This window comes from Camelus dromedarius, chromosome 8, assembly GCF_036321535.1.
Source record: "Camelus dromedarius isolate mCamDro1 chromosome 8, mCamDro1.pat, whole genome shotgun sequence".
Lineage (NCBI taxonomy): Eukaryota > Metazoa > Chordata > Mammalia > Artiodactyla > Camelidae > Camelus > Camelus dromedarius.
Window position 1 is genome coordinate 54,072,168 of NC_087443.1, and position 16,404 is coordinate 54,088,571.

The window sequence follows — 16,404 nt, forward strand, 5'->3', positions numbered from 1 at the left end:
TACTTTCTAAAAGAGTTGTTGTAAGTTTGGTGTTCTCTCTTTCTCCAATTTGATATCATCAAGAAAGCCATCTGAACTCAAAGTTGACTTTGTGGGGTTAACTTTGGTTATAAAATCACTCTCTTTGACCCACGTGACTTTTTAGATTTTCTATTTGCCCTGGTGTCATTTGTGTGAAGTCTGATACTTAGTGCATCTGGGGGCCTGTTCCCCCTTACAGATCCTGCTCCTTGCAGTTTTTTTTCCTTAAGAAATCCTTTCGAGGATCTGTTTGATTTGGGCGGTTCTCCACACGCACTCTGAATTGTTTCCCTATGAAAACACTGCCCAGACTTAGTCATCATTACCTGGGAGAAGGCGGGATGAGGCTAGCGTGTCCACCATTGTTAGAAGGCGAAACTCTCCCACCACATCACTGAACAGAAAGGAAAGTCGCTTTTGCTCAACAGCACCACCGCTCCTGCTTCAGACTGAGTAACTGGGAACAGGTCTGGGCAAGAGGTTTATCCTGAATCAAAGACTCTACTCATATTGGAAGCGTCCAGGAACAGTGAGAGCTCCTAATGTTGGACCCAGGCACAGATGGGGAATCAGAGACTCGGCAGTGCTCAGAGGGTGTACAACTTCCCCAGCCCCATGGTCTGGATGACACTGAAGACCTCTGACCCAGCTCCCTTGAAGACTCTGACAGCTTCTCTGCCCTGAATGTGTGTGGCTCTGGACCAGACTCAGGATCAGCACAGCCTGGTCTGCTGTCTGTAGCGTGGGACTGGCCCAGGCCTCAGACTCAAGACACCTTGCCTAAATACCTGAGATTTCCGTTGTGCTCTCTGCTCCCGCACCCTTTCACACCCAGCTCTGCCCAGCCCTGGGGATATGCCTGACTCTGCGTCAGCCCTGCTGCTGAGCAGAGCTGCCTCCATACCTAGTCCTCTGGTAATCAAGCTCTTAGAGCAAGATACTGCTGATGACATCAGCACGTGAAGCCTGAAGACAGTACTTTGAAGAGGGGGTGATATTGGGATAGGTCTACCTTCCGATGAAGAGTCTGAGGGTCCCAGTGGCCACCAGGTCTCCTGGTGAGTTGGGGCATAGGCAAGGAGTGACAGCCTGAGGCTGCCTCCCTCTTTACTGAACACTTACAATTTGTGTAGCCCTTTCCAGAGCTCCACACAGCCAAAGGGTACCAGTCCTGCTGGACTGACTCCCCACTCCACAGGCTGCCCTCTCCACTCAATCATCACCAATGAGCCATTTAAAATTCAAATATAATAGACTGAAGAAAATTTCACCTCTCTGTTATAACACTGGTAGATAGAAACATTAACAGAGAAAAGTATTTTCTTATTTCAAGGGTATTTGTGGATTAAACTGCTCACAGATAATATTGTATTGTTTAAAGAAGAATGAACTGACTTACCAAAGAAATATCTACTACTTACAATTTCTAGAGGTATAATGTAATGAGAAAGACTTAAATGATCTCTGTTTTCTGAACTGATCCTGAAATATTAACATCAGGATGAGAGAAAATCAAAACCACTTGCCAAAAGTTAGCTTTCTAGTCTGAAAATAATATATATAGTTCCATAATATTTTGAGGAAAAATAAGAAACTCAGTGATCTAAACGTCTACCAATGTATTAGGACTTTTATGACTAGTGTCATGAAGGAAGCCACAGGTAACACACTTTGATTTTCATGGTGGAGGTGTTCAGGGAAAAAAAAAAACAGGCCGTGATGGACAAAAAGGTGGACCAAACTCCTTGTTGGGATCTGATTCAGAGGGGTGCATGCAGTCTTCCTAGAAAGGTGGAGAACATCTCTTGCCAGGAGCTCCCACCTTAGACTCACAGGAAACATGGATTAGGGAACAGAGCTGCAGGGGCAGGTCAGCCTTGCACTCAAGGGGAGGCTCGGAGGAGAGGGATGCAGCATTTGGGCACAGGGACTGGGAACAAATGGTCCTTGCCAAATGTTCAACAGTTGGATTCAACAGATGTCTGAGGAACCACTTCTAGAAGCCCAAGTTTAATCACAGAGTTTTTCTTTAGCTCAAATCTGCAACCTCTTCTCTGTAGATGACGAAGTTTCATTCAGGTCCCTCCTGAACTCTCCTGAGGCTTTAGTTCCAGGGACAGACTGTGCCTCCGTGAAGAAGAAATAGTTCTTTCCAGCTTTTCTTTGAGATCTTTGAATTGTTTTCCATAGTTGTTGAGCTCATCATTTTCATGGCTTATCAGGTCACTTGCTTCAGAACTTCCCACTTCTTGCTGCCAAGGCACGACCTGCCACAACAGGTAATTCTGAGATGCTCTTCTTGTTTCTGCTGATGAAGCTCAGTCATTTCCTCTCCTCCCTCCTAGGATGTCGATCTGCCCACTTGACTGAGGCTTCCTCAGCCGGATGTCTTCATGATGACCTGTCTGGTGGGCTTTTTCTTCTCTTCTTTACACTGTGTTGGTGTAGAATGGACTGTTCTTGCTATTTTGAATGTTGGAATGTGCATTTGACTTGGGAGTATTCTTTTTTGTCCTCCTGGATCCGTTTTCTGGATTGTAAACATTCTCTCCATCCTCTGATTCCAGGTCATGACCTGTGTGCACTTCCTTCGGGGAAGCTGTCAGGACTCTGATCTTGAGCCAGCAACATGCGGGGACATGACTGACTCTCCACTCAGGCCTGGAGCTCACTGTGGAGACCCTGAGCCTTTTTTCAGTTGCCCAGAATAGCTTTAATTATGGTTTAGCTTCTTCCACTTTTTTTGACAGAACTGATTTCATCTCCCAGAGGCTGGATCTTTTTTTGCAGAAACAGGTATCAACTGTTCTTGGTCGGAATATTGGGGATTTTCTTTCCCCCCACGTTTTACTACAATGTACCTGATGTTCCTCATCACAGGGTTGAACATGTGAACGTCACCAGACACTTCCATATTTGTATCTTCTTGGCCCACAGGACAAAACTTGTCAAGAGTATTACATTTTGCCACAGCTAGTGCTGAACAACTGGCAGACACCTTGTCTCCCTGTAGAGAAAGTCATTCTTTGATTGACAAACTCTTCCTAAATTTAAGAGAGCTATGAACACCTGAACCATCACAGTACCCTTGGCCATCTCCCATTGGTGTTTAGGGACAGGGAGACGTCTCATTGTCAGGGGTTTCTGCCAGGAAACTCTTTAGCATCTGCTGCAATTGCTACAAGTACTCAATCCTGCCAGGATGCAGTTCCTCAGTAGCGGCTCCTGATGCAGAGGCCCCTGCAGCTGCTCCCATGGCCGGGGGCCACACCGAACTGTGGGAAAAATGGAGCTGGGTTCCGCCCAGAATCATTCCTGTGACAGGTAACTGATGCAGAGGGCTGAGTGAACAGCACCAAAGCAATAAAAAATACACACACTCTCCACCCTGCTCTCAGCATTTTCGTTCCTCTGTGGCCCCAGCAGGTCCATCCAACCCTCAAGGCAAACTGTCCTCTCAGGCTGGAAAAGACCTCCCTCCCCTTGCCCATGTGGGACACACGCCTTCCTTTAACAACTGTGCCTTCCTGCCCCTGCGTCCTCAGTGCCCAGGGCTGATTCTGACCAGGACTAGGGGCCCAGAGCTCAATGCATGTTTGTGAGAAGAATAAATGAAAGAGCATTTGAATGAAGGAAGGAAGAAGAAAGCCATCACTTGCCATCGCTGGAGATTCACACATCATGTTCTGCTGACTCATCAGGCAGTTAAAACTCCTGCCAATGCAGAATAAAAGAGTGGTATAATTTAAAATGTTGAACAAATGTTAATAACAGATGACTGTGAAACATTAATTAAAATTCACCATTTTCAACTACAAAACTACATTCACCATTTTTCAACCTTTGAAAAAAACAATTAAATCGTGTAATGGAGATCATTTCCTGTAATCCCACTTTAGGATAATTTAAAAAAGAAAGTGTGAAGTAAATAATACAACTGCCTGGAAATTTTAGAACACTCCTAAATAATCTCTGGATCAAAGAAGTCACCTAAAACAATATTGTACAATACTTAAAAAAATACTAACAACAGAGATACCAACAATACATAGACTAGAGATAACATTATTCAATAAAGAAAATTTGTACAATTAATACTTGAGAAAACTTAGGACAAGCATGTGAAAATGAGTCAAACAATGAATAATATAGCTTAAAAAGTTAAAAACTAAAAAGGAAATACAAAGAAGGTAGAGCAATAAAAATAAGAAGTTTTAGGCAGGGCTTCAAGATGGCAGAATAGAAGGATGCGGAGCTTACCCTCTCCCATGAATACATCAAAAACTACATCTACACATGGAACAATTCTCACAGAAGACCTACTAAACTTTGGTAGACTCTCTCTTGTAATTGGAACTACAAGGATAATCCTCACAAAAATGCACAGAAAAATAAAAAAGGAAAAAGAAAAGGGAAATGGGAAAGGACCTGTTCCCTGGGGAGGGAGTGGCAAAGAAGGAAAAGTGCCCTCACCCTAGGAAGCCCACTCTCTACCGGGGAGGTCAGCTGGGACAGAAGGAAGCTTCAGAGGCTCAGAGAAGAAAGCAGCAGTTGCTTGGCGGACAGAACAGAGAAAAACCAGCACAGAGGGTGTGTGCAATCCCTAGATTAAGACAAGAGCAGGCAGATGCAGGCTGGGACTGGGTGCTGGAGCTTGGGCTTCACAGGATGGATCCAGGGAGGGGAACTGAGTTGACTGTGCAAAGGCAGCCTCAGGGGGCTGGCGTGTGGTGCAGGCTGAGGCTGGGAGTCTGTGCAGAACAGCCTGAGTTTCCCCACAGAGAGCACCACATAGACTTTAAAATAAAGACTGTTACAAGAGATAAATAATAATACTACATAATGCTCAAGGGATCAATCCAAGAAGGATATGTAACAATTGTAAATATATATGCATCCAACATAGGAGCATCTCAATATATAAGACAACTGTTAACAGACATAAAAGGAGAAATCAACAGTAACACAATAACAGTGGGGGACCCTGATACCCCACTTACATCAATGGACAGATCAACAAGACAGAAAATCAATAAGGAAATACAGGCCTCAAATGATGCATTAAATGAGATGAACTTATCTGATATTTACAGAGCATTCCCCACAAAAGCAACAGAATACACATTCTTCTCAAGTGCTCATGGAACATTCTCCAGGATAGATCACATGCTGGCCCACAAAGCAAGCCTTTGTAAATTTAAGAAAATTGAAATCATATCAAACATCTTTTCTGACTACAGTGTTATAAGATTAGAAATCAACTATAAGAAAAAAAAAACAGCAAAACCCACATCACGTGGAGGCTAAACAATATGCTACTAAACAACCAATGAATCACTGAAGAAATCAAAAAGGAAATCAGAAATACTTAGAGATAAAAGAAAATGGAACACACAACAATCCAAAACCACTGGGATACAGTAAAAGCAGTTCTACAAGGGATGTATATAGTGACAGAGCTTACCTCAGGAAATAGGAAAAATCTCAAATACAACTTAACTTTATACCTAAAGCAACTTGACAAAAAAGAACAAACAAAACCCAAGGTTAGTAGAAGGAAAGAAATCATAAAGATTAGAGCAGAAACAAATGAAATAGAGACTAAAAACCAATAGAAAGATCAATGAAACTAAAAGCTGGTTCTTTGAAAAGATAAACAAAATTGATAAAGCTTTAGTCAGACTCATTGAGAAAAAAAAGGGAGGGGACTCAAATTAATGAAATCAGAAATAAAAAAGAAGTTACAACTGACACCACAGAAATACAAGGGGTCATATGAGGCTACTATGAGCAACTATACTCCAACAAAAAGGACAACCTAGAAGAAATGGACAATTTCTTAGAAAGGTACAATCTTCTAAGACTGAACCAGGAATAAATAAAAAATATGAATAGACTGATTACCAATACTGAAATCAAATCAGTAATTTTAAAACTTCCACGAAACAAAAGTCTAGGACAAGAGAGCTTCACAGGTGAATTCTACCAAACATTTAGAGAGGAGTTAACACCTATCCTTCTGAAACTTCAAAAAACTGCAGAGGAAGGAACACTTCCACTCATTCTATGAGGCCATCATCACTCTGACACCAAAACCAGACAAAGATATGACAAAAAAAAGTTACAGGCCAATATCACTTATGAATATAGATGCAAAAATCCTCAACAAAATACTAGTAAATTGACTCCAACAATGCATTAAAAGGATCATACACCATGATCAGGTAGGATTTATCCCAGGGATACAAAGATTTTTCAATATCTGCAAATCAATCAGTATGATATATCACATTAACAAATTGAAGAATAAAAATCATATGATCATCTCAATAGATGCAGAAAAACTTTTGATAAAATTCAAAATGTATTTATAATAAAAACTCTCCAGAATGTGGGCATAGAGGAACATATATCAACATAATAAAGGCCATATATGACAAACCTATAATTAACATCATACTTAATGGGGAATAGCTGGAAGCATTTCCTCTAAGATCAGGAACACAAGGATGCCTACTCTTGCCACTTTTATTCAACATAGTTTTGGAAGTCCTAGCCACAGTAATCAGAGAAGAAAAAGAAATAAAAAGAATCCAAATTGGAAAAGAAGTAAAACTGTCACTATTTGCAGAAGACATGATACTATACAGAGAAAACCCTACAGATGCTACCAGAAGACTACCAGAGCTCAGTTAAGTTGCAGGACACAACATTAATATACAGGAATCAGTTGCATTTTTACACACTAACAATGAAATATCAGAAAAAGAGATTAAGTGAACAGTCCCATTTACCATTGCATCAAAGAACAAAATAGCTAGGAATAAATCTACCTAAGGAGGCAAAGGATCTGTACCCTAAAAACTGTAAGACACTGATGAAAGAAACTGAAGATGACACAAGCAGAAAAATATACTGTGTTCTTGAATTGGAAGAATGAATATTGTTAAAATGGCCATACTACCCAAGACAATATACAGATTTAATGCAATCCCTATCAAACTACCCATGACATTTTTCACAGAACTGGAACAAAAAAATGTTAAAATTTGTATGGAAACACAAAAGACTCCAAACAGCCAAACCAATCTTAAGAAAGAAGAATGGAGCTGGGGGAACTATGCTCCCTGATTTCAGACTATACTACAAAGAAACAGTAATCAAAGCAGCATGGTGCTGGCAAAAAATATATACTTAGATCAATGGAACAGGATAGAAAGTCCAGTAATAAACTCAGACATTTAGGGTTAATTAATCTATGACAAAGGAAGCAAGAATATACAATGGAGAAAAGACAGTCTCTTCAATAAGTAGTGCTGGGAAAACTGGAATGTAATGTGTAAACAATAAAATTAGAACATTCTCTAACATCATATATAAAAATAAACTGAAAATGGATTCAAGACATAAATGTAAGACTGGATACTATAAAACTTGTAGAGCAAAACATAGGCAGAACACTGTTGATGTAAATCAGCAATGTTTTTTCTTCAAACCAGCTCCTGGAGTAATGGAAATAAAAGCAAAAAGAAACAAATGGGATCTAATTAAACTTAACAGCTTTTGCACAGCAAAGAAAACCATAAGCAAAACAAAAAGACAACCTATGGAATGGAAGAAAATAGGTGCAAATGACATGACAGACACGGGACTAATTTCCAAAATATACAAACAGCTCATTTATCTTAATATAAAAAAAAAAAAGCAACCCAATCAAAAAATAGGCAAAAGACCTAAACAGACTTATCTCCAAAGAAGAAATCCAGATGGCCAACAAACACATGAAATGATGCTCAATATTGCTAATTATTAGAGAAATGAGAATCAAAACTACAACACCAGTCAGATTGGCCATCATTCAAAAGCCTACAAATAATCAATGCTGGAGAGGGTGTAGAGAAAAAGGAACCCGCCTACTCTGTTGGTGGGAATATAAATTGGTGCAGACACTATGGAGGACAGTATGGAGGTTCTTTAAAAAACTAAAAATAGAACTACCACATGATCCAGCAATCCCACTCCTGGGCTTATATCCAGAGAAAACTATAATTTGAAAAGGCACATGCACCCCAATGTTCACAGAAGCACTATTTACAATAGTTAAGACATGGAACCAATCTGAATGTCCACCAATAGATGAATGGATAAAGAAGTTGTGGTGTATATATAATGGAATATTACTCAGCCATAAAGAAGAATGAAATAATGCCATTTGTAGCAACATAGATGGACCTAGAGATTATCATGTTGAGTGAAGTAAGTTAGACAGAGAAAGACAAGTATCATACATATGATGTCACTTATATGTGGAATCTAAAAAGAAAAGATACAAATTGATTTACAAACTAGAAATACACTTATGGACATAGAAAACAAACTGTGGTTACCAGGGGGAAAAGGAGGGGGGATGGACAGATTAGGAGTTTGGGATTAACAGATACACATTACTATATATAAAATGGAAAAACAAGGACCTACTGTATAGCATGGAGAACTATATTCAATTTCTTATAATGAGCCATAATGGAAAAGAAACTGAAAAAATATATATGTATGTATATGTATAACTGAATTGCTTTGCCATACACCTGAAACTAACTTGGTAAATCAACTATACTTCAATAAAAGATAAGAATAAAAAATGAATAAAATAAACACATTTCTACTGTATAGCACAGGGAACTATATTCACTATCTTGCAGTAACCTATAATGAAAATGAAAATAAAAAGAAATATTTGTACGTACATGTATGGCTGAAACATTATGCTATACACTAGAAACTGACACAACATTGTAAACTGAATATACTTCAATTAAAAAATAAATCTAAAAAAAAAGAAGTTTTAACATAAAGTGTTTTAGAGTTCTGAAAATCGAATGCTGGATATGAAAATACAAGAACTGCTCATAGGGTGGCTACTTTTCTTTTCCCTGAGGATGTCCAGTGAAGTCTGTGGACTCTGTAGAAGCTTCCCTCAAGTACAGCCTGAAAAAGTACATGCTCCTGTACTAGTGAATATCACAAAAAAGAAACAGACTCACAGATAAAGAAAATAAACTACTGGTTACCAGTTGGGGGAGGGATAAAGGGAGGGGTAAGTTAGAGGTAGGGGTACAGACTATTAGGTATAAAATAAGCCACAAGAATATATTGTACAACACAGGGAATATAGCCAATTTTTGTAACAACTGTAAATATAGTATAACTTCACTATATGGTATACCTGTACCATATAATATTGTACATCAACTATACTTCAATAAAAACTATGATGCTATCTTTACAGAATGTCTTTGTACAAGCATTATTATTAGCAATCTCTTAATGTATATAATTTCAGTGATATTTAGATCCTCATGACCACTAAACGTTTCCTGTTTGTGTCTGCATGTTGAAGGTTTCTGGGCTGTGAATCTGTTCATTGAAGTCCCTGTTTTCCATCTTCCACTGAAACCACACCTTTTGTTGTTTAAAAGCTCCCTTCCTTGCTGTGCACACTTCATTCCATTATTTCTGACAATGATGGGCCAAAGAAAGCAACCAAAGAAAAGCAGCTGTACCTGGAGGTGACTGGGAGGAGAGAAGTCGTGGCTTCTCAAGTCCTATACCCTAAATTCTCTGAGGTTGGCTCTTCCCTTAGTTGCCTGAACAAGTTTTACCTCTGCAGTGGTGGAGGAAGGAGAATCCGTATCATGTATGTCTTCTCTTGAGAATCCACAATCCTTTTATCCTTGGAGTCAAGTGAGGAGCATCTGCTTTAGTGTGAAGTCTGTTATTCTGTGAACACTCAGTGGGGTGTACATTCAGAGACTAATGTATTAGGGGTTTGGTTTTGTTTTCCTAAAATTGTTTTTGAGGCAGCTGTGATGTAAGTCACAGTGCACTACAAGGGGCATTAGAGGACATTTGTTCAAATTCCAGTTTTGTCACTTATGAGCTGTGTGTCTCTGGGTGGATCTCCAATTCTCTCTGAATTTCCCTTTCCCTATTTGAAAATAAAATTTAATAATCCATTCTTCTAGTGGTTTTTTGGGGGGGTGGGAGGAGGAGAGTTTGATGTAAAATACATGTAAATTTACTTAGCTAATTACTTGATACATGTTTGACTTTCCAGATGTATGAGTTACGTTACCAAGTTTATGTTTAGGAAGCTATAATGTTGGTACAGTGCACTAAAATATTTCAAAAGGCTTTCATTTTCAAGAACAAAGTATCTTAGTGCTTGATCAAGCATTAAAGGATAAACATTTTTTAATATACAAAGATTTGCCCTCAAAGCCATAAATTCTCAACTGGTCATTAATCTGGGAATCCAGAATGTTGATCAATTTTTTAAAAATTAAATCACTGACTTCACTGGTTCTCAACCACATGGGGTGTTTTTAAACAATTACCAGTACCTGGGCTCCACTCCAGACCTGTTAAACCAGATTGTCCAGGGTGGGGCATTAGACAGAAAGAAGAACTAGAGCAAAGAACACCATATGTTAATCTTTATCAGAGGGCCAAAGTCCCTTCATAAGAGAGATTAAAGTACACCTAGCTGATTGTTTACTTTGAATCATTATGAATCAAAGACTCACAGGTTGAATTAGCCGGACTGTTAGAAAAGCTTTAGATTTCAGGCTCACAGTTGTCTAAGTAAGAAGAGAAAGCTTCAATGGATCTAGCTGTGGTCCTCGTGCTTTGTCTCTCCTGTTGGCTCCTCCTGTCTCTGTGGAAACAGAGATCTCAGAGAGGGAGCCTTCCGCCTGGCCCCACTCCTCTCCCAATTCTTGGAAATATCCTACAGTTAGATGTTAAGGACATCAGCAAATCTTTAAGAATTGTAAGTATGTTTTATAGTCCTCCCATGGCTTGCAAAAGGTAAGTAAGTTAACTTCTACTTTAAAATGAAATCTATTTATTATAATATATTAAAATATGTCATTTTAAAGCAAATACTCCCTGTAGAGTTTTACCTTTGGTCTGTCATTGTCAAGAACAGTGGAATGAAGTAATGCATTTTGTGATTGGAGAAGCATTTAGATCTTTGTATGGTAGAATCAAAATAATAAAGTGGCAGAAGATGGGAGTGCTCCTTCTCTTCTTTGTTTTACCACCATTTGCTATGATCTGGGGCTGCAAGTGAATGGTAAGGGAAGTGTTTTGTCATCAGAGATTTCATTCAAGAAGTCATTTACTATACAAACTGTATGTTTTGGTCAGAACAGCCATGAATTTTGAACTTCTCTGAAGAAGCAAATTATGCCTGATGTCCAGTAAATAGCTGGGGATCAGGACCAGGATGAGTGAATGATAGAAAAGAGTAACTAGTCAGAGCCAGCTGGGTGGTGACTGAATCTGAATTCTGCACAAAGCGGCTGAGGCCAAGAACGCTGCAGGGTGGAAGAAACTGTTCTTTCATGAGATGCTGCATGTCCTGACACTGCCTCTGTTACGCTTACACCCTTTCTGTGTTAGTAATACCAGCAGATTTGGAAATGGGCTGGGCATTTGAATCACCTAGAGTGGTTTTAAAAAATACAGATTTCTAGCATTTATCACTACTGAGTCACAACTCCCATGGGATGACCTTTACAGGTGATCCGGAAATAGTCAGCTGGAAATTGGCCCTAAGGTAGGCATTGGGGACTGATAAATTGCTCAGGCACTAGAGGTCGAATAAGAAGTGCTGAAATTTGGGTCTTCCATTTATTAGGTGTGACACACTGCAAATAAACAGGAAATTCTTTGACCCTCAATCTCTTTATTTATAGAACAGTGTAAATAGACTTATCTCAAAGTGTTGATCTGGTGGTTAGTAATAATCTGAGTACCAATTGCCCAGGCCATTGCCTGGCACATCAGAGGTGATATAACTATCAGTATCATATTTAGTCTAAAAATTTTTTACTGATAATAAAAATTTATAATTGATTTACAATACTGCATTAGTTTCAGGTGTTCAGCATAGTGATTCAGTTTTTTTTTTGAAGATTTTATGCTATTATATGATATTATAAGATTTGTTTTTAATGAAAATAGTGGTGGAGCTTTATTATTTAAAGCAAAACATCTGGACACACATACTCCTAAAGGCTTTCAGGGTGTTGGGAATGAGGTCTAGAACATACACACATTTTAAAATTCCCCAGGTGATTCTTGACATGAATTACATTATACATGTTAAGATAAATTATATATTGCAGATATTAAAATTTTTTAAGTCACAACATTTATGAAGGACTACTGGCAGGAACAATATGGATGTGTCTGTTATCTTTATCTAATGGTACCTACTTACTAAGAAACAGTAGGCTCAGCAACTGATCTCAAACAAAAAAAACAGACTCGGTCTGCTATGATATGGTACAACTCTATATCTTCATAGAATACATGCTTCCAAAATGTTTGTTAGCACACTTTAAAATCACTCTGCCATCATTCAACATCAGTTTTGAAATTATAGCCATACATGACTTATTTCGGATAGATCCGGTGACTACCATGCTATTTCAGCCTATTGAATTTGGAGGGGGAAAAGTAAGTATAATGCACCTTTCTCCAATATATCAAACAAATTTCAATTTGAAAACGTTACCTGCTGTGCTAATGCACTTGCTAGTACTACACACCCTGTACAAAGAAAAACAGAGGCAAGATAGGTATGGAAAGAGAAAACCTTTTGTTGGCCCTCAAACAGTGAAGTTCTGAACCATAGAGATGATCTCTGACATTTACATTGGATACCTATTACTTACTATGTCAAAAAATTGCCAGCATATAGTGACATAAAACTTTGTCAAGGAGTGAATTCTTCCCAACTCTACTCTCAGAAGAAGGTTTAGATAAACCAGATTTTTAACACTGAAATCTACTTTGGAACACAGCAGTACAGCTTATACTGTATGAAAGTTTTATGATATTTCTCCTATTAGATTTTCAGAATTGCCTGAAGTATTATTAACATCTCCATTTTTGCACATGAAGATAGTGGCTTGCTGCAAGAAATCCAGGTAGTAAATGGTTAGAATTTGAACTCTAAAGCCATGCTATGCTGCCTGTAAATTCTAAAAGAAATCTGATTGTAAACCATTTCATGTGTGTTTGTGTTTCACTTGATCCTCAGGGACATAAGGGTGCTATTATCTTGGTTTTTCACATGTTGCAAATAGTGCTGGAGGATTAACTCACCTGATGTATGTAGAGCTTAATTTAACTAAGCCTTGATTCCAAATCCTTTAAATCTGACCTGAATTTTTCTTTTTTTTTAGCCCTTTTATCTTTGGATAGTCTCATTTGGTTAACTCTCTTCTATCTGCTTGGTCACTTAACTTTTCAGTTCATCTCAAGTTGCAATATGCTTGGGGACAGAATTTGAAACTCAAAACTAATTTAAAAGTTTATAAATCATTGCTACCTTACTTTACTAAATAAAAAGACAAGGCTTGAGTAAATTTCATTATATGAAAACATAGGCAAGGGACTGGAAAATTGAATTAGAAACTTTCTGAAAAGTCAGGTACTGATTTTTGTTCTTTTCTTTGAAAAGAAACTACTTCTACTATAATTTCTAATGCCAACTATGGCTTCCTCTACCATGTTTCCTTTTTTAAGGAGAACTGTATTAGCTTCCTAAACAACAAAAAAATTCAGTGATATATATACCTGATATAAAAGTACCCACAATTCCTATACTACCTCTTTTTCATTTTCCCTCTCCCATCTCCAAAAGAGCAAGAACAGGACAGGAAAACAACCATTAGTTTTTTTTTTTATGAAGTAAAATTATTAAGAGATTAACTCTGGAAATCATGCTTTTCTGTGGGAGTCCTTCATATTTAAGGATTAGGAAATAAAATATCCCACTGTTAGACACACAAAACCAACCTATATAAAAGATGAAATTACTCACACTGTGATGCCTAGAGTATACTCCATTCTCTGTGTTTCATTTGCATAAGCAAAGGTGTAAGTTCGAATGTCTTTAGAATGAATAATGTATGAGTTTGAACCACCAGAAGGATTTTCACCACAGCTGAAGTCATAATGTAGAAATTCCTTTTTCCTATTGTAAGTAATGAAAGTCCGTTCTTAAGAATATGTTCTGCAAAAAACTAAAATGCGCTCAGGATTTATTACTTGTCTGTGATTTATACTGACTCCGCCTTCTGTTATCATCCAATACCCTCAGGACCATCAGGCATTTGCTTTGCAGCATGTATCTAGGACGCTTGTTCCTGGGTCAAGGACTAAATCAGAAAACGAAGCTCACAGCAAAAAAGAATGTGACGATGAATATATGTATGTTCATGTATAACTGAAAAATTGTGCTCTACACTGGAAATTGACACAACATTGTAAATTGACTATAACTCAATAAAAATGTTAAAACAAAATTCCAGAAAATGAAGCTTCTTTAAACAACTCTTGATCAGACATGACCTCCAGTGCATCTATGCTGCTACGATAAAGGGCTTGTGTACACCTTTTTAGCAGAGTCCAGCCCTTCTCCTTCACGAACAAACTTTGTTACTTCTGCAAGTCCTTTCTAAGGACTCGGCTTTTCTGGCTCTTTGACATGCAGCTGCATTATGTGGTCAACCCCTGGAAGGGGGCAGAAAAGTAGAGAGCGTCAGGTAACCTTCTGCCAAATAGTCCTGCTGCCTGACAAAAAAATTGGAAACAATTCAAACGGAGATGTCTTATACCTGTTTGGCCCAACAGCACCGCTGGCGGACTTTCCCAGTTTTGCTCCAATTGTAATTAGAGGAACAGAGTCCAAAAACGTCTTTTCCAGTCAACTTGTGTATGAACTCGTATCCGGACATGATATTGGCCAGCTGATCAGATCACCCAGCTGAGCCTGGCATCCATAACGCTAGAATAGGTAGTAGAAATCACAGGCCTGGAGCACCTGGTAGAAAAAACCGGCCAAACTCATGCTCCTGGGGCTGTTGAGCCCAGTCTGCACGCTCAGCGAGCTCAGCTGTGCGCCCATGCGGAAGCAGCCGCCCACTGCCGACCGGAAGTTCGTCAGGAGCTGCTTCTAGCCCCGCACCGAGTCGTCCAGCACCCGAAGCTGCCCCAGGTCTGCGGGTTAGTGAGGCGCCTTGAGTCCTGGGTGCAGGTTGCGTGCGCGCGGCTCGCGCTCCGCGTCCCACGCCTCGCGCTCCGCGTCCCACGCCTCGCGCTCCGCGTCCGCCTGACTCCCACCAGCTTGATCCGGTTGTGGCCCGCTCGCTGGAAATGAAAACAGGCCCAACAGCACCAGCAGGTGCCCTGCATTCAGTGAGTGGCCTGAGGAAAGTTGCCTGTGGTGACGGGGTCGAAGAGCTCTGTGAGCTCATTCTTCGCACCACTCTCGGGGAAGAACTTGAACAGACCCTGAGCCTTCTGCACCGCCAGCAACCCCTGAGCGCCTGAGTGGGCCTCACGCAGCCCGGGGAGCAGAACTCCTGACTGGCCTGAGGCTCCAAACCACCGGATGGAAAATGCAGCGCAGCTTGGGCACCGCCATCTTGGCGGTGGCCTGTTACAAGATGTAATATATTCTCTCTGCGTCCGGTGAATCGTTGTTGCTTATCTATTTTATGTATAGTAGTTTGTGTCTGTTAATCCCATACTCCCAATTTGTACTCTCCCCTGTTTGGTAACCGTAAATTTGTTTTCAATGTCTGTGAGTCTGTTTCTGTTTTGTGTATAGATTCATTTGTGTTATTTTTTAGATTCTGCGTTTAAGTGATATCATATAGTATTTTTTATTTCTCTGACCTCTTTCACTAGGCATAATATTCCTTGGGCCTGTCCATGTTGTTGCAAATCATTTCATTTTTTTTAAATTGAATAGTTGGTCACAATTTTTAATGACTGAATAATATTCCGTTGTGTATATGTATCACATCTTCTTAAGCCAGTGGTCTGTTGATGGGCACTTGGATTGCTTTCATGTCTTGGCTATTTTAAATAGTGCTACTGTGAACTTTGGGGTGCATGTATCTTTTCAAATTAGAATCTTTGTTTTTTCTGGATGTATAACCAAAGTGGAATTGCTGGATGATGTGGTAAGTCAATTTTTGTTTTTTTTTGAGGAACCTCCATACCGTTTTTCATAGTGGCTGCAGCAATTGACATTCCTACCTGTAGTGTAGGAGGGTTCCCTTTCCTCCACACCCTCTCCTGCATTTATTATTTGTAGACTTTCTGATGATAGCCTTTCTGACTGGTGTTAGGTGATACCTCATTGTGGTTTTGATTGGCATTTCTCTAATAGTGGTTTTGAGCATCTTTTCATGTGCTTGTTTACCATCTGTATGTCTTCTTTGGAAAAGTGTCTATTTAGGCCTTGTGCCTATTTTTTGATTGGGTTATTCCTAGGTATTTCATCCTTTTTGATGT

At 39.3% G+C, this 16,404-nt stretch overlaps 1 protein-coding gene across 2 annotated transcripts in view; it reads left to right on the forward strand.

Moving 5' to 3' along the window:
- Positions 1 to 10,484: 10,484 nt before the first annotated feature.
- LOC105084249 (cytochrome P450 2C18) overlaps positions 10,485 to 16,404 on the forward strand; it is a 35,765-nt gene continuing 29,845 nt past the window's right edge. The window contains exon 1 of one of the 2 annotated variants that reach the window (XM_031461414.2): positions 10,485 to 10,852. In XM_031461414.2, the coding sequence (XP_031317274.1) occupies positions 10,685 to 10,852 (168 nt within the window). In that variant the 5' untranslated portion in view covers positions 10,485 to 10,684. Of the gene's footprint in view, positions 10,853 to 15,317; positions 15,551 to 16,404 lie in introns of those variants that run through there. The other variant, XM_010974311.3, reaches the window with a different exon arrangement.